General features: G+C 34.0%; 1 protein-coding gene across 2 annotated transcripts in view; it reads left to right on the forward strand.

Moving 5' to 3' along the window:
* LOC117567764 (5-hydroxytryptamine receptor 1A) overlaps positions 1–20300 on the forward strand; it is a 55555-nt gene that overhangs the window by 31378 nt on the left and 3877 nt on the right. The window contains exons 3-7 of one of the 2 annotated variants that reach the window (XM_052003979.1): positions 12990–13218; positions 13291–13416; positions 15357–15473; positions 19568–19640; positions 19760–20193. In XM_052003979.1, coding sequence (XP_051859939.1) covers positions 12997–13218; positions 13291–13416; positions 15357–15473; positions 19568–19640; positions 19760–20193 — 972 coding nt within the window. In that variant the 5' untranslated portion in view covers positions 12990–12996. The remainder of the gene's footprint in view (positions 1–12989; positions 13219–13290; positions 13417–15356; positions 15474–19567; positions 19641–19759; positions 20194–20300) is intronic. The other variant, XM_052003980.1, reaches the window with a different exon arrangement.

Below are 20300 nucleotides of genomic sequence, written 5' to 3' on the forward strand. Positions count from 1 at the left end.
TAATAATTTGGTAATCTGCACATAAAGCTTTGGTAATTTTTGCAGTCTAGCTTCTATGCTTCGTAGAGGCTGAAATTCCAATAGAGTTCTAATGTGAATTTCTCACTTTGTTAGTATTCGATACTCAATGGATACTGGCAATTAATGATGCACGTTTCATTCGTGACTTGGGTATTTGTTTTTTCCTCTTTCAGCTGCATAAACTCACCGCATACCAACCTTGTTTTGTAGAAAACTCCGTGTTATTTAGTCTTTACTCTGCTGCCATTATTCATTTATTGTGGCCAGCCAAAAGCCAAAACAACGCAGTAAAGCGTGATGCATTTTCCTTGGAAATTTATAAAAATTCTTGGCTTTGTTTTTCCACTTTGGATTTTGGTGTATTGAAATTTATGAGTGTTTATTTGGCACTTTATATCGTTTTCCGCATTTACAGATTTTCGAATTTTTGCTTATATCTTGTATTTATGGTCTAAGCGCCAAATGTGTATTTTCGTTTTTAAAAAACACAAATTTATTGTGTCGTTCAATATTATTAAACACCTATGTTAAAAGGTTCATAAAAGCTAAAACATACAGATAAAATTTAATTTAATTTTTGAATAATTTGGAATACAAAAATAATTAAGCAATTTCTGCTCTTCGCGCTTTTTACTTTGAAATACAATATTTTATAATAGGCAGAGTTTCGTGACATCACCCGTGCGTATTTTGATAATAATTTTAGTGTGATGGAATTGTTATTTAACTAAATATATTAAAAATGTTTGAGATTTTTCCAAATCCCGTTCAAAACATCATATATTGTTCCGTTGACAATTAATATCTTTTGTATTTGTATTCTAAAGTTTCCCCTTAATATAGTTAGACTTGGAAATTTCAAAATATAAATTTGTGAACTATATTTAACGAATGAAAAAACGACATTAATAAATAAGAACAAATAACTTGCGCTGTGTCAGTGATTAATAATTGGTAGGCAGCCATTAATTATGCCATTCAAAATCTGGAGTGTCTGGCATGTAGATCCAACAAGCAATACTTAAATATAAAAAAAAAATTGCCATTCGAAAATAAGAGGCAAAATTTAACATCCAAATTCAACTTTAAGGAAGAGAAAGATTATATATATAAAAAAAATAAAATATATACATATTCCCATATTTATAACATTATATCAACAGTTATAAATATTAGTAAAATATAGAACTATTTAAAATTGTGCTCTGCATTTACATATGTTAATTTGTTATTAAATGTAATTGTGTACTAAGAAATTTAAATATTTTGAAGAGATGGATATAAAAGAATATAAAAGAAGTTTATTTCATTCATTTCGTTAATTTTTGGCCATGCATGTCAGCCACCTCTTAAGTCTGAGCAAGGTACTCGAAACAAGGAAAATCAAATTTCTATACAAATCTAATTTTTGTGCAAGGAAGTGTAAATTAGGGTCACCTGTGAAAATGTCAAGGGAGTGGATAATAAAAATGCAATTTAATTAGGGTCACCTGTGGAAATGTCAAGTGTGTGATAATAAAAATGAAATAAATTAGGATCGATAATGAATTTGTGTGACGAATCGTACGTGCCCGGAGAAGAGGCGATGAAGGGATCGGGATCGGGGTCGAGGTCGAGGTCGAAATACGATTCGTAGATCGTGGTCGAAAACGTGACACGAACATGTGATATTAAAACGTGATACGCTCCTGTAATTAACGAACGTAGCGTACATTGACAATCAGGGGCGCATCGCTGTACCCAAAAACGATCGAACCCTCGAAAACGTAGTTCGGGATTGGGATACGACTCGTAGCACGTGTTGGGAAAACGTGTTATCAAAACGTTGGAGAAAACTCGTCACGAAGCGACGTAGCGCCCTTTTACATCGACAATCGGGAGCGCAACGCTACTTCCAAGACGATCGAGTACGTGAACGTCTCATAAAAGTGCATTACGATAAAGTAGAGCCTCCTGTTGGCCAATGAAAGAAAGTTTTTCATAGTAAATGTGATTCCAGTAAACCGGGTTCTATCCAGTTCGCATCCTTTCAATTCATATCGTATATTATCCAAAAAATAAGCCATGCGACCTCGATCCCTAAATTAGGATCGATAATGGATTTGTGTGACGAATCGTCACCGACCCCGATCGCGATCCCGATCCCTTCATCGCCCCGTCTCGGGGCACGTACGATCCGTCACACAAATCCATTATCAATCCTAATTTATTTCATTTTTATTATCCCACACTTGACATTTCCACAGGTGACCGTAATTAACACTTCCTTGCACAAAAATTAGATTTGTATAGAAATTTAATTTTCCAACTACTGAGACAGTGAAGAAAATTACAGTGTAATTATTTTTCTGTACAATCGGACTACCAATATTGTACATAAAATATTTAATGCTGAAGGGCGTTGACTCTTGAAGTCGTAACAACGTGATAAAGTGGCCGAAATCAACTGCATATGTTGACATTTAATTTATTTGACTCGTTTTAATTCGAGCCAATAACGTGTCCAAGAGTTCAGAACACCCAATTCGACACTATGTTAATTTTCAATGAATATTTAAGAGAACAATAAATGGCGGAAATTAATGAATACATATGAAAAATGAATGTCGATATTGATTAACCAATAATTCAAAGATGAAGTACTCTTTAATTTTATAAAAGTTGTCATATTTTTTTTTCTTAACTACTTGACTTAATCTACTTTGGATCGCCTATGTTCTTTATTTCAATTGTGGAAGGTTGGTGTTAAAAAATTGGTTGAGATATTATATTTACTGTCAATGCACATCGTCCATATGAGAAGATTTTTACAAATATGTATATGAGGTTTTAGAAACAGTGCAATATATAGTATTGTTTGTATTGACTTAGACAACTTTATGTTCATATTGCACTATTTCAATGATTTCAGGGGAGCCTCTTCAATATCTAAAACTAAATTCATGAAACGTTTTCTTTGTAAAACATACCCAAACTTGTATTTCAATTTCCGCATTACAACATTGTGTTGGTACGATTGGCACACAATAGAGACACACAATAATAATGTTTTGATAATTTGTTTAAATACTTTAGAAGATTGAATCAAAAATATCTGTGTGTAAATACATTTTTCATTAGCATGGAGCTTCTAGCCCATGGGTAGCATAAACAAACAAATGCAACATAAATATACAAATAATTTATGTACTATGAAACATAGACTTTAGAATGAGAATGCAACAAGAGGAAATTTGACTTGCAACAAAATACAAATTTCAGTACAGTGCGTAACTCCAACATATCTTCAAATAAGTGGAAGGAATTACACGTACTGATCGGTAAAATGCGATAAGAGGCACCTAACTGACGATGCGACGAAAAAGGTCAAGGGTCCGTGCTCTAGGGGAGCCTCAAAGGTGCGCTCGATCGTTTGAACAGGTAGAGAATAAGCAACAGGATAGACCGTCATGTATAAAAAACTGGCAGGGTAAAGATACGCAATTAGTTATGCTTACCTAGGAAGCCATTTGTCGTTTCCTTTGAAGATCCTCACTCATAGGGATCCTAAACAGCAATGAAAATTGTCTTGTGGTAGGTATAAAAGCAGCCAGCTCGTCAAAGAAAAATATCATTCAGTGACCAGCAACCTTAGCTGCCAGTAGCATCAGCAACCAGTCTTAGAAGTTACCAGCAGCATCGTCAAGCAGCCTCAATACCCTCAGCAACCATGTGCCAAAACGACAATTTTAAGTTCATCTTCGACCGCATTATCACGCCGGGCAAAGTCAGCATCATGAACTTTAATAGAATAGGTAAAGATATCCTAGACCTCGGCATTAGTCAAGTAGACCGTTCGGAAATAAGGAACTTCATCCCGCAAAGTGTAAATCCCCTGCGTAATGATTATCGATATAGAAGGGAAAACTGTGCCAACCAAACAGAGTTTGAGCTAAATAATTACTATAGACGTATCCCGCTTAAACATGACGCAATTCCTTACGCGCCGGTAGAAGAGTTTAGAACAAAAAAAATGTAATTTTAATAAATGATGACGGAATCTATTTCGGTTAAAACATGTCATTCACGCAGACGATTCTGATGATGCTAGAGAAAGAATGTACATTTATGAAAAAATCATTAATAACAGATATAACAATAAAGCAAATGTTAATTTAATCACCAACACCAAAAGTTTTATAATAATAATGACTGAAAATAAATGTTGAAATTCTTTAATTGCTTTTTAATTTTTGATTTTATTTTCATGTTTTTTTTTTATTTACTATATAAAAAATTTGTGTAAATGTAATGTTTTTTTTTTGGGTTTTGACGGCAGAAATTTCCATGTTTTTATTATTTATAATTACAACTGTTAAGAACTTGAAATATAGACAAATAAAACAAACTACTAATAGATAATCGAAAAAAGATCAAAATAAAATTAATAATAATACATAAAGTAAATCTGATGCGCTTCAAAACGGGCAAACTTGAATTAAAATGTTGTTCATTAAAATAAAAAAAATAAAAAACAAATAAGAATAAACATTACCATAAGAAGTAGTAGTTACTATTGAAAAACGATGCGAATATTTGGAACTTGGAACGAGATATGAAATCTAAAGTAAACACCTTTAAAATGCTGCATTACTAAATCATATACAAAAAGTTAGGTGTAGCTGTATAGTCAATAATATGTAGATGTTAAGACTGACAGCTATTAATGATGATATAATTAGGTAATTTTTACATAGAAAACCAAAACTATAGTTAGTTAAAGTTTTCCATGCAATAAATAAATGGTTATGAATAAATAACATCGATACATCAAAGGAAGCAGACCAAATCTCAATCTGCATGTACTCAAAAGAAATTAAAGACTTCTTCTGACAAATATTGTTGAAAAAACTAAGCACTACCACCTAATGAAAATAATCTAAAAATGCAATGCAGAGCTTTGGGGACAAAATGGTTAGTGAACAAAACAGTTTAAATTTTAATTCAATTATTTAAGTTGACTTCAGTTTGCTTGTTAAAAGCTACGAACATTGATTTTATATTATAATTAATTTATTATACATATTTATGAAATACTTTGAAAACAATTGAAGTCTGCAATTCACACTACCATATTAATTTTAATTACTTTCCAATTAAGTCATAATTAAACATCGTTTCTGAGCGTAATTGATTTGCAACGCACAGTGACAAATTTAACAAACATTTTGAGCAAAACTCAAATTTCGTTGTTGGTATCAACAAAAGTTGTTATCAATTTTGAAAGGCTTGTAAATTTTGTTGTATATCCTATAAAAAAATGTTGTTTTCTGAAATATGAGCATTTAAGGGTTCCAACTAAATGTTGTTTTTAACCCAAAAAAGTCTCAAATATAATTATACCAAGCAAACATTGCCCAGATGCGAATAATAGATTATTTTCTCTGGTTGTTGTTATTACGACATGATTTGCGAAAACGATCCACTGTGCAAAATCTTAACAAGCTTTTGGTTTGAATTGAAAGCAATTAAAATTCAACAAACGACTATTTAGTGCTACTAATTCAGCGGATAAGTTGACTGACACACATACGCCTCATTTCCCGGGTCATTTATTATTTGTACATACGTGTATGAGCATGATTTCAAGTGTTGAATTTCCTAAAATCAAAACCTTTTATAAAATCATTTCAATTACACTACAACAATTACACTAGAACATACAGTACGAAGGTAAATAAGGTAGAAGGATATTATAACATTGTGCCTTCATAAAATGTGTGTTACAGGCAGAAGGAGGCATCTTGCTATCACATAAAAAAGGTAGAAGTTATTAAAGAAATATATACAAATATAATAAAATATATAAATATAATATATACACATATAATGCCGCACTGTTTTGCTTATATTCAAAATGGGTTACGGGTATCCCACAGTCGAGTGTGCTAGACTATCTTATTTGTTTTTAATTAATTAAATGAAAACTGATAGAGCTGGAGTAAACATGAAATAATCACAGTATGAACTCTAAACTCGCATTGGTAAGACTTAATTAAAAAGAAAATGTTACTATATAGTCTTGTGAAGTTTATCAATACTAAAACCGGAGTGAAGAACCGAATTTCTGATTTACTAACGCCCAACTTCTTGTTAATACACTTTGCAACGAAACCGTAATAAAGCCACAAAGCTTTAGAGTATTCTTTTTACTGGATATTTATCTCATACTCCTGTGTTGAATATCCAACTTACAGACACTATCATACCCAAAGCCAAAGCCAGGCATTTGCGAAGGTCTAAGCTAAACATTTCTTAGCAATGCTAAAAATGCCAACGGGCTTACTATAATTACATGCACTGGCTAGGAGCATGTAAATAGCAGGCACTGTACAGTCCAAATGAGCTGTGCCTATCAAATACACCCCACCCCAAACCACCTCACTCCACCTTACATACACATGTATGTACATGGGTGTGAGTTGGGATTCTTATAAACCTGAGTTCACCCACACAAAGGAAGGTAGTTTGGTTTATTCTATGGTACACGAGTTGCCCCACTTTGGCCCCAAGCCAAGATACAGACAAGTTTGAAAAGTAAAATCCAACTTTTCCATACAGTGGAATTTACAAGATTTTTAATTATAATAACCTTTGCGCCTCCAGTACACATAGGTTAACTAATTAATAGCTGAGCATGTAACATAAAAAAAAAACTGTCTTGAGAATATGAGGAAATCGAAACCAATAAAATTTCAACCGATAACCAAGTTAAATAGATTGTGGAACTCAGCTGGAAATAATTTCAAATTTCTCATTTTGCCCTCAGATTTACTCCAATTATTTATGAAATATTTTAACTCCGACATATAAAAATCGTTACTTTCCCTTAAAATCCTCCAAATATCATAAGTATTGGTGCAAACACAAATTAAATTAAATCTCTCCATAAGTTTCGAACAATAAAAATCTCTAACAATAGAGAATGCACAAGCATTCCTGTAATGTACTATTTTTGTCCGACTACAGATGTTCTCCCGAAAGAGTTAAATCTGAATCAAAAGTAAAACGAGTATCGAATAAAAAGTGTCTACAACACTGCACAACACATTTAACGCTGGACAAATTGAAAACCTACTATATCATTAAGAAATTTCCGACGGCGCCATAAATATAACATAAATTTATTTATATATGTATACACCAACAGAAACATACATAAATAAAAATACGATAGAAAAATGTGGAGTTTGATATGTCGCGAGTGGCAGTGAAAAAATTGCAATTAAAATTTTGATTTAAATGAAATATTAAACAATCATTTGGGTTTCGCTTACATTATTGCTTCCACATATAGGCATAAAAAGGATTTTGTTTTCATCCGTGAATGAAATTGGGAAATAAGTATTCGTGCACTTCTCACTAAAGTTTCTCACGATGTTTTTATTAAATTTAAATTCTTTTTAATGAAACTTACAAAAGCCGCAATCTTATTAAAACTTCAATTGCAATTTTGCTCGACTCTATAGCAATTATCTCCCATCGTACTGGTAAACAAGAAACGCAAAGGTTGAATTCAACTTCCACCCAAAAATGATGTTACTAATTTCATATGACTGCGGACGCTGCAGTTTCTTAAATGACTTTTTGAGCTCATAGCCTCCTCCATTTGTTGCCTTCCACTACACCACACACGAAGCAAAAATACTTCATAACAACTTTGATGAAACTTTTAAAACATTTACGCCAATTTTTACAACTACGTGACAACGCAACGCAAACACAATCACTATAATTTCTGCAGTCTTTTTTCCTGACCCATCCTGCCTGCCAATTTCCTCCATCCAGTATCTGCTGAACATACACCTACTTAATTGCAGTCAGGTGATAATTTAGTAAAAAGTTTTCGGCATTCAAATGCCTGTTTAAAGGTTTATCAGCACATAATCAAAATCAAAATGTATTGCACGTTCACAAATATGAATTTAATAAACACCGTTTGTGCCGCTTTCGAATGGAAACTTCATTCAGCTCTGCTTGCATGAGTATTTCTCACCTTTTCATCCTTTATATTGGGTACCCTGCAGTATCTGCTAAGCAGTAGAAGTCTTTTAAGTCAACAATCAGCGATGGTTATAAATTATGTGAATTATAAATTATGTTGAACAAATTTTTATAGAAACAAATAAATAATAACTTTAAAAAGTATTGAATGTATGAAAGCTTGTTAGATAATTACAAACTAATGGACACACAGTATCTCATTGTCGATCACTCTCAGCTGAAGCATCCTTGCTTAAATTATGCTTAGCATATCAATCGAGTTTTCACTTCAAGCTGAGGCAATAATGTGTGATATTTAAATTAAATATTGTTAACTCAATCGGTAATTTTATAACTGCTTTCACATTTCAATGGCAAGCCACATTTTAGAAGTTAGCTCACGTAGATCTTTAATTTTGATTTGACGGCGCGCAATTCGGCTTTTATATGAATGATATTAAAGCCAAATGCTGTTCAGAGTAAGAATCCACCACAAAATTGCTTATTAAAAAATTAATGTGTTTAACGTTATAACTTAAATTATATGCGCTATTAAAATGTATGCACATTGCAGCAGAATCTGCAGCAAAAACTTCGTTTGAGCAAATTTGATGGCGCAACTTTAGCAAACTCAAGGAGCTAATACAACTTAATCGACTGTCAGAGCTTAAGCCGGAAGATTTAAATTAATTAATGCAGATGTCAGAAAATCTGAATTTTTCAATGGAGAAGCTTCTCACTGCATTCTCATCCCGGGCAAACTTTGCACTCAACTTAACTCTCAAAGATACAATAATTAGCATATATTTTGCAAGAATAATGTGTCATAAATTGTGGAATGCATGCATCTGGCAACTAAGTTTTGTCAGTCTTTCATTTTAATCAACAGGCGCAAATTAACACGAACGTACGTATACGTTATGAATTTCAACATTTTCACAAGAGCAGCTGCTAGACATCAATTAGCGCATCTGTGCCTGGCACCTTGTTATACCAATTTCAAACATCGAAGTGAAAACTCAACTTTTGACTGACAGCAAACAAAAGAAAACGAATACATATATTAAAGCTGCATTTTTGCTGAAACACTTGATAGCTGACAACGAATTGAATGATTGATGTTGCAAGACTTTAAAAATTCCTTTAAACATTTTTGTTGATTAATTATCTTTCAAAGGGGAAAAAATGGAAAATGGCTTTAATATCGAATTTGCTCGACTATGTGACCCATTTTCAATTAATAAAAAAAAACATTAATGTACACTAATGTACACTATTTATCTGTATTTTATCACGTGGCAAATATCACAACTAATAGCCAATATAAAATCATACGATAAACCTCCCTTGTTAGCGACACCAGCTTAACCAAATGGCAGCACTGGCATTCAAATGGCAGTACTGCACTTTGGTGCCAAACCCAATTTGCATGCAAAAAGTCCAAAATTGGAGGCAAAGTCATTGTTTTCTCTCAATGTGCAAGCTCTGAACATATCGCTCACTCGCTCACTTCACTCGCTTTGTCTCCCTCTTTCAATGTAGTCGCCGGCCACTATTTCCTTAGGAATTTCGCTTGTTTTCTGCTGTTACGCTATTATTATAAAAAGCTTATATTCGAAAAGCTCTTTCTAGAGCTTTGTACCTATGATCACTTGTAGTCGCATGTGTTGTTATTCTTAAGCCCGCTTTTCACATTGGAATTATTGTGCTTGTTGTACATGCTAGCTGTTCGATCGAATGGAATGCCACTAATAGTGGTGCAAACAACAAGAATGATTTAAATTGGTAGAATAATATTGTATTCTATGAGTATTCGTCGTTGGTCTAAATAATTACTAAAATAAAGAGTGACGTCTGCGTATTTAAATATAATTAATAATAAAACTTAATGATTTAAAATATTGCAGACTTTTAAAACATTTACATATGTCCAATTTGCGCAGCACCAAAAACTCTTATTTTCTTCATATATAATATTTGAATAAATTTTAAATAAAACATGTAAAATCCTAAAATCTGAGTTAGCCTAGCGTCAACTAATGTCTACATCACATATGACAAATACATATCCAATGAGTTTGGAGTCTTTATTTCAAAATTCCGCATACACGTTTATAGAAATTCGAATGTTATTGAAACGGTTTTTAATAATTTGAGGGCAGGCACATCTAAGAAAAAAGGTCTAAAAGCGTAGTTCAACATTACAATTAAATATTAAATATAGTACTTAATTGCATTTGCGTCGCCTACACATTTTTGCTTTGTTATATATAACAATCATATCACCTGACAACATGTGCATCAAATTTAAACATGTTCTTACGTAAGTTAATAATTATACATATTGATTAGATGTTGAAGAAATTGCCTAAACCTGGACGAATTCTGTTAGAGTGGTATTGGGGCAGCCGATGTGCAATCAGTCAACGCGTCTCTGGCAACTTAGCTATTTTGTCAAGTGGAATCAGCTTTGACCCATGTGGAAAGTGCAAGGCTTCAAAGCAAATCTTATAAATAAGGCAAAGCCAGCAAATGCTTCCAAAATGCTCTCGCAACAACAAAAATTCATGACAAAGCCGAGTGCAGTAAATTTGCATTTGAAATGCATACACACACACACAAACATACAGACACAATGGCGAACACTTGCAGGAGGGATTGTCAACACCCGTTTAAGAACAAAACCACAGAACTAGCCCTTCATACTACTTTACATGCGTGTGCGTATGTGTGTGTATTTGTGATTGTGTGTGTGTGTGTAAATGTTCACGAATTGCATTGAGCGGCTTGTGCTTGAATGTGGCTTGAATGGAGGAGCGGACTTTACAGTTTCGTGCATTAACACGCACGCACAGACCTTAGAAAGCAGAGCACCGAAGGGGGAGTGTTAGAACTTATGAAGGCAGGAGGAAGTTGGGCGTGGCAGTTGCTGTTGCTGTGACTGCGACTGTGGACCGACCACAAACGAGGACAAAATGCAATGTGAATACAAAGTTGTTAGTCCAGTTCAAAACTCCTGTCTTGTTTTTCCATTGTATTGTGCTGCAGCTTGGCTTTAAAATTGTAAATCTTATCAGAGAAAAGAATGAAAATGAAATATTCATTTTCTCAGAATCGATGTAACAGCATTGATTTTCGAACCATTATACAAATTAGATTGTAAATGAATATTTAGGTAACCCAAAATGCATCAGATTTCTTCTACACAAGGTATTTCATAGTCGAGTTCGCTTTGAGCAGCTGTTAAATGGTGAATGTTGAATGTGTTGTGCAGTCATTTGGTGGACACAAGCTTCTTGTTGTTGCCATCATTGTCATCGTTGGCCAAATCGTTTGCCAAGCTTGTGACATAAGTTTGGTCATGGATTATGCAAGCAACGTGCGGTGGTCGCCAACTGCAGCTTCACCAGCTGCACGGTGCACCGGTGGCAACACCTAATGATATGCAATAGAATTGCACAAAATGCCACTAATGGAAGTAACTTGAGTGTAAATTCAAAAGCTGATTGTGGCTCTCTCTAATCCAGCATCAACTAAATTATTTATTCCGCATTTGTCTTTGCCAATGTTCGGCTACATTTCTCATTTTCATTACTATATTATTGTTGTCGTTGTAGTTGTTTGCTGTTCTTGTTTTGGGTTCTCGTTACGAGAGAGAATACATTGATGATTCTCAAATTCGGTTCGAGCTCTCTATCTCATCGGATATTCATTTGTTTTACTCTGAAATGTTGTTTAACTCTCTCTCTTTCGCTTTTCTATCGCATTCGCTATTGCGCATTTTAAAACAATTACGTGGTTTTACATTTGACACTGGTTTCCGGCATTTGCCGATGCCCCGATTCAGCAACTCCATTTTGCGATTCCGCTTCAGTTTCTATTTGGGCTTCAAGTTAGGTTTTTGGGGTTGTGACTGCAGTTGCCGATTCGATTACGAGGGACTTAACAATACGCGGAATTAAGCGAGTTTTCTCCTTTCATTACTTGGAAATTGAATTGGTTTTGGGCGAGCACAGAACCATCCACAGATTATTCGCTTTTATTGTCTTTCAGTTTATTATCCATTCAAAGCATTTCAATACTCCCTCCCTACTCAGAATTGAAAATTCAGATTTGCGGTAGCCAAAAAAGAATGAAAGAACTATTTACTTGTCTTCATTTAGTACATCTTTAAGGTCTGACAAAATTGTAGTGACAAATTTGATTGTAGTTGGTAGTTGGGTCATATTTCTTTCGATGATTTTAGACTTAACTTAACCTGTGCGACCTCAAGTATTATGTACAATAAATCACAAAACCTCAGATTAATGACAATGAACATATTTTGACTAAAGAAACTGTAACTGCACAGAATTTGTTCCTTCTGGCTTTGCCTAAGTACATTGTTTAAAGCAAATATATTTAACGTTTCTATGTTTTGAAACATTTCTCAATGTCAACGTGGAAAAGAGAACAACGAACAAAAAAGGAACGCAGAGACATGGCCATCAACGTTGGGCAAGCATTTCTGATTTATTGCGAGTGAAGACACTAAAATACTAGGCAATCTACAATAGCAGAGAAAAAAAAACAAAAACCGAGCAAAATCATCCAATTATGTTGTAAAGGTTCATTATGTCGGCACGTTGTTTCGTCAGTGTCTGGCGTCATATGGACACTGTTTTCCCTCTTCTCTTTCGTCATTCATTGTCTCTATTTATCACTTGTCTGGGAGTGCTGCTTCAGCCACAATCTGAATTCCTTTTACGCTGATAAATTGTCCAGGCGACGAGACGCTTTCGCATGTTTTGACTTCATTATGGCGTAACAAATTGCGGCCATGTTGAATATTTGCACATGGGACAATGAATTTCAGCAAAATGTAAATATGAGTTTACAATCAATGCAGACTTTCCACTCGAAAAAAGTATCTCAAATGCAACTAAACTAAATTAAATCTCTTTCAGCTTTGCAATGGACCTGAAGACTGGCTCATTGCTTGTGGCTCCCGCTGTTAAGAATTCCAGTTGCTCGCATCCACGTTACTCTGGCCACAATTTTATACTACACATTGGCATTGCCGAGACCATCGAAGCGGTGCTCATTTTGGTGCTCACTTTGGGTGTGATTGGTGCCAACTGTCTGGTCATATTTGTCATCAACAATCGTCGCTACGCCGCCTACATACATCAACAGGTAAGTCAGATGGATAGTCACACACTCATCATGAGTAAACAGACACTTATTATTCTCGCAAATTGCTTTCAGCCACGTTATTTGCTTACCTCGTTGGCTCTGAATGACCTGACAATTGGTCTGCTAATTACACCGTTTGGGCTAATGCCTGCATTGTTTCATTGTTGGCCATATGGTGAAATCTTCTGTCAGATACAGGTAAGATTAACCGACTCGACTGACCGTCACAACTTAAGTTATCCTAAGTGTATGTTAAGCACGTGAGTAAGGAATCCTGATAACAATCCATAAGTATGCTAAACTGAAGCAATAATCGCATAGATCAAATGTCATGTTTGTAGTATATTGAATATTGATTTCTGCCAAACAATCAGATGGAGACATATCCGACATTATAAGGTGTATGATATGTATGTTTAGCGGTATCAGGTTGTCCGATTCGTTTTGGATTTCATACATGTTAAACTCTTTACGTGACCTCTATTGGCAGGAGAAAAATTTAACTACACATGGTAGCGAAAATCGAACAAACGGGGTCGAAAACTTAATGTGCGCTTTTGTTGAATCGAAGACACATAGCTTGTCGGATTTTTTCCAAGTATACCAAATCTACATCCTAAATTATTATTTAAAACTTACAATGTACTCAAAGTATACAAAGTTTATTTTTAAAAAAAAAGTCTTATTACTCTGATAATTTTGCTATTTTTCAAGAATTCTAATATATCGCTTATATTATGTATCGTCATTGCTTTCATTTCGAATGAATGATATATTTATTTAATAAAATTTAATAAAATATACAACAATACAAAAAACAATTTGATATTTGCTTTGTGTTTGTCCAGGTTAATTGCTTCACTTTTTAATGTGTTTCAATTTTGGTAAACAAGAAAAATAGATTCCGATAACCTAACTATTACTAAGCTCTTTGTTTATTATTTCTGAGCATTATATTGTATTATTTTTCTACGTTGAGCTACATATGTATTCGATTGCTAGATGTGACAAATTAAAAAAGAATAAGCATTGTCATGCAAAATCGAACATAATCCAAATGGGTTTAAACATTTAAAGAATGTAATGTTTTGTAGTAGTTTTATATCATGAAAAACATAAAAAGTAGCACAAAATCTAAAATTATTCAAAATATTTTTATATTGTTAGCATAAAATCAATATTTACATTGATAGCCCAACGACTAAACACTCATTTTGAGGGTTAAACAACTAGGTAATACATACATACATTTGTGTTCATTCAATAGAGAATCCACTTCACAAAATAAATAAAACAATATGTTAACTTTTAATGCTTATATGATATATAAGTCTTGACATAATTTGGATCGAAATTTTTAGTAGTTGAAAAATTTACCATTAAATAGGTTTACTCAAAACATCGAAAGTGCACAAAACTTTTTAATTTTTGCTCTAAGCGTGGAGTCATACAAATAGCAGCTTTCAGTTGAGACAAATTTTATTTTATAGGTAGACTTTACAAATGTTTCAATATGATTTTCTATTTTAATAAAGTACACAAACGTCAAAGGTTATAATTTTGAGTTTTTAAGTAATAGTATTTAAAAAAATATACTATGGCCTAATAAAACTATATGTAAATAAACAAAATTAGCTTTAAATAAAATAATAATAAGGCCAAACAACCATTTAATTCACCAGATGGACAATCCACTTTCCGTCAAATAGCATTAAGAGGCTGCAAGTTTACTTTCCATTTTTAATTAGCACTACTTACACATAATTAGTTTGTAAAATGTTTATTTTCGAAAAAATTATTACTGGTTACAAAACTAAATGTAAAGCTTAATTTTATAGCGATGTTGTATTGTATCGTTGTTGTATTGTTGAACATTTCATTGCAATACAACATTACACAGAAGAAGCAATTTAAAATTTGGTCCATCAGCTTTTTCAACCATATTTATTTTAACGTAAGTTATTATACTCATATCGCTTTTATAATTTATGGCCGATTTGTTGCTGATAATAGAATAACAAGAGATCAGATAAAAATATTGTCGCATTCTAACTTTCTCTTTCCATTCTCCCTCTCTCTCTTTCTCGCCATGTTTTACCCACTGCAAACATGTTCTTGCACTCGTTTACTTTGCGCAGGCTTTGCTGCGAGGTGCACTTTCGCAACAGAGCGCCGTTATTCTGGTTTGCATGGCCGTGGACAGATACATGTGTGCACTACATCCGCGACGCTATTATCAGCACTCTAGCAAGAAGGTGAGTGGATTATAAGTCTGTTGTGGGGGAAGGGAATGTGGAAGGTCTTGTTAATGCGCGGCAAGACAGATAAGGCACGTTGTCTGCTGCGATAAGTCGAGCGACAAGTTAAGATAAGAATTTATTACAAAGGACAAACTGCATGGAACAAAGCGTATGGGAAATTCGAAGAAATCACGCGCCAATAAAATCTAGTAACCAATGCCACCAACGCAACATCATCCAAATCATCAGCAACAACAGTTGTATCTATGAGCCAATTACGTTGGGATAAATAAGGATAATGGGCTCTAAGCTCTTTGCCAGTCATTAAAACAAAAGGCAAGTAAGCAAGAGAAATGCGAAAAGAAGAAAACCAGAAAAGGAGAAAAGCGAATAAACCAAAAATGAAGAATGAAACAGCAAGACAAGCAAAAAACCAAAACAGCACATAAACACAGTCCAGTGTATAAAATACGCATAAAAAAAGGAAAGCAACATTTTTCCCTCGTGAAGTAAATACGACGACCGCAGAAAAGTCCCTCTACATACATACATACATACATAGTACTGGCCCAAGACCGCGGAGGACAAACGATAGAACACACGCAAATGAAGCGATGGCGCCCACCCCGGAAACCGCAAGCAACAAGGGGGCAAAGGGGAAAAGGGGCAGCAAACGAGCATAGGCAGTCAGCCTAAGACCTCTCTTTGCAGTTCCCTCTTTGGCACACACACTGACATCATAATTTATGAGCAAGTAAACATTTTGGCCGCCTCCAAAAAAATAAAGAGACGACGTCCAGAGGAAAATAAGAAGCGAAATTTGTGTGCAGAAGTAAAAAGACGTATTTTTTTGGTTTGAAGAACAAAAAGGCGCGTATCATTTACAAAACGGGAGAAAAGTCCATCCGGTTATATATATAAATATTTTCTTTTCACTGGTGTTGAAATATGCAAATGTACATTAATATAAAGACGACTATAAAACGACAAAATTTTACATTTTTTAAATCAAAAATGTAAAATCAGTGTAATGTTTTAATGGCTTTTGTTTTTACCATTGAGAGTCACACAAAATTAACAGGATAGTGAAAAATAATGGGCAGATTATGACAAAAAGGGATTTGGTTGATTCGAGTCTAGAATTTCAGATTTATTTCATTCTATTAATCCTCAAACAGAATTAATTTCACTACTTTAAGTACTTGTCTTTTTTAGTACTTCTTTTCTGTGTATTTGCTCGTTTTCAATAAGAACAGAGCATAAAAACATTTATGTTTCAGTGGCATGCATAAAGAGTCTACTAAAATAAAACTTTAAAGAAATTTAAGTTTAGCTCATTTCCATTTTTGCAGTTCAATCAAATATCTAATCAAACAATATCAAGTTACTGTTTAATCTTCAGCAATATCCAACAAAATGTGTCCGTATAAAATAGATGACTCGTTTAGACTAGATTTAATTCATATTTCCAATAAGAGCATATAAATAATATTTTATGTTAATATTTGCATAAATTTGATTGCTTAGCTGAAAATTTGTTTTTTCTGGTGGAATTACGCTTTACAATATTTGGCACTGCCTCGCCCATTTTGTTATAGAGTTTTCTATGTCAAAAAAAAATTAATAAAGGAAAACTGGCGACGCAACCCAAGGCGTCTGACAGACAGGCAATGCGATTTATTGGCCCACTTTTCGCCACTCTCGTATAATAGCGAAAGAGAGAACTTGCCACTTCTCAGCTCAGCTGTTGGTGCGTTTTTTATTGAATCAACCATAAATTGCAACTCATTTCGGGAAAAATAAAGAGCAAAACTTTATGTTGCTGTTTATGTTATTTATGATAACGAAAAGTTTCTAATGAACGTACAAATGCACAAAGGACCTCTTTACAAATACACTTAGCGCTGGTTGCTTTGGGGTAATACGTTGCAATTAATGATTATTTAAGGTCAGTTGCTTGAAAAGCTTTCAGGAAATTCTTGTTAGAAATAGTTTTATTGTTGAGAACCGTCTTCGACGACAAAATCATGAAAATTCTTCAATTTCATTAAATTTACTCACATATTTTGTCAACGAAGAACTAAATTCCAATCCATTTCATATTACATTAACAATGGTTTATTATTTAAACTTTTTTGAAGTATTTAGAATAATATAATTCTGAAGTGAATCTCAGTTAAACTGTTTATCTTGAGGTTAAATGAAATTGAACTTGACCAACAAATTAGTTTACATTGAAATACAAAATGAGTGAAAGTATTAGAAAAGTTTTCTCAATACTTATAAGTAGTTCATGAAATCAATTATTTGAAATACAAAAAATTCTAGAGCTAAAAGATTATTTGTTACACAAAACGAACATGTTTAAGATCTCGATGCAAAGCCTCAGTTTATCATTTAAGTTCATTAAGTTATCGAAATAGTTGAATAATAATTAAGCTTTAATGTTTCGTGTCAGTGGAAGATTTAATATTTTTTATATGTTGATGGCAATTGCTTTTTCATGAAATAAACTGACCCCTGTATCAAGGTTCTTGACCTTTCCGAACTTATTTTGCTAGACAGAAAACTTCATTCAATTTATATTCAGTCCTATTTAGTTGGCACTTAATGAGGCCGGAGAGCTTCGAAGTTGGTGCAGCACTGAAGTCCGTTGACTTGCGAATGCTAATTTAAATAATAATGAAAACCACTAAAGCTTTTTGCAAGTTAGCACACTCACACACAGACACCAACAGATTGTTATAATATCAGAACGAAAATGTTTTTATTTATGCTGCCATTCAAATTCCAACAGAGCTAATGTTGGGCAGACAGTTTGCCTATCAGTTTTTCGCGAATTTGGTATGATTTTGGTGGTGTCTCGGAAATGTTCCGTTTTCTGCTTTGTTTGCGGTCGAGTCTGTCCAATATTCGTAACAAAATCAAAAGTTTTAAATTTAATTTTCAGCCCTTGTCAGTTCTAGCTTTCCAAAATATATCTTTTTCCCAAAAGTTGCACTCGGCGCTAGCCCAAAAAAGTTAAGACCATCATTGACCGCACAAGCTTGTTTAACTATATATTAGGTGAGTCTTTTGCTTTGCTCACGGCCAGCGTGCTATATTAACCTGTGCTGTATTCGTCGTGCTGGCAATTCGACTTTATCTGAGCAACACCCCAAAATAATTAATGAAATCATGGAGCCACATAAGCTTCTTCTTGTGTAAAAACTATCTGGGAGATTATTTTAATATCTCAAGATATTTTAAATTTTAGTTATTTAAGTATTGTGGTAGTGCGAAGTAGTGCGAAAAGTAAAGTACTCGCTACCCATTTAGAATAAAAGCAAAAAATTATCAAAAAATATATCAAAGGAGTGTTACTACATTCAATAATATAGTACTACATTTAAAATATACGATAGGGTGTAAAATATATTTATAATAATCTACCACGAAAAATGCTGCTTTAAATCTGCTTAAAAATTTGTATACTTTAAAAGTTATACCACATAAAACCAAAAAATATGTGTTCCATTATACATTTTATGACCATCGTGCTTTTACAGTGTGTTGTACAAATCTAACTAAGCCCTCAAAATAGAATATTGAGAAACTTCGATAACTACTACAACTTTATTCTACGTATTTGGGAGATCAGTTGTTTCTATTTCACTCCGGTATTTTGGAGATTTTTCTTCATAAGAGAAATGAAACATTATAAGTAAATTAATTTAAATTAAACCTTACTATTTAGTAAATTAGATTAAAAATGTAATTTTGGTAAAGCTCTAAGAACGCGTGATGCTGCAAAAATGTGTCCCGTTATGGAAAATTCGAATAAACATGAACGTGCATCTGCAATGTTCCGCATAAAAATCACTTCAAATCAGATACGTGCTCATTTTACTCCTTCGGCAATAAATCACATAACCAGCTGGACTCACTGGACACGTATGAAGTAGAGAGGATGTGAAGGGCAGTCCAAGAATGTGGCAACGGGCAATGCTATAGATACAACCAAAGCTAGGAGTAGGCAATCAAAATGTGACAACAAAAACTCAACTTAACGAGCAGCAACTATATACAGGAAAATGTGTAATATACTCGTTTGTATGCTTATTTTACAGGGCTGCGTTGCTATATTGAGCTTAACATGGATTATCAGCCTGACGGTGTTCGGATTTCTCGTGTTGCCCAAAGGTGAGTTGACTTATTGCCATACCCATAAAGTAACACATACTGAAAAGGGAAAATTAAATGAAAGTAAACTTGTGCTCATCTGGCGTTTATCTATGTGTATTTCTATCCTCCAAACATAGGCTACTACTTCAACAACACGGGTCTAATGGCCTGCGAACCGTTTTACAGTAAGCCCTCTTACCGAATTTTGTCCACATGTGCTTTATACTTTCCCACAACGATGGTGCTGATGTACTGCTACGGCTCCAGCTTTCATATGAGTCGGTTTCGCCTGAATGATCCAACCATGCCGCTTACAGCAGCCGCCCATCATCCCCATCCACATCATCCCACTCAGCATCTGCATCAGCATCAGCATCAGTCGCAGCATCAGGCTCAGCATCAGGCGCAGCAACAACAACAGCAATCATCACACATATTTGGACATGGAAGTCACAGGCACTCGCATCATCCCCATCATCATCATAGGGCACCCGTTATGAACCATTTAAGCATGGCCATGAGCATGGGCCTCGTTGGAATGCCTAGCATGACTAATAAGATTACCAAAAAGGTGAGTAATGTTCCTTGATAAACATTTTTAGCTACATTTCTGTGGCAATGCTTTAATTCATTTCCATTTTGAAATGCAGTATTTCAAGATGAATTTTATTCTAAATT

Source organism: Drosophila albomicans, chromosome 3, assembly GCF_009650485.2.
Source record: "Drosophila albomicans strain 15112-1751.03 chromosome 3, ASM965048v2, whole genome shotgun sequence".
NCBI classification, from domain to species: domain Eukaryota; kingdom Metazoa; phylum Arthropoda; class Insecta; order Diptera; family Drosophilidae; genus Drosophila; species Drosophila albomicans.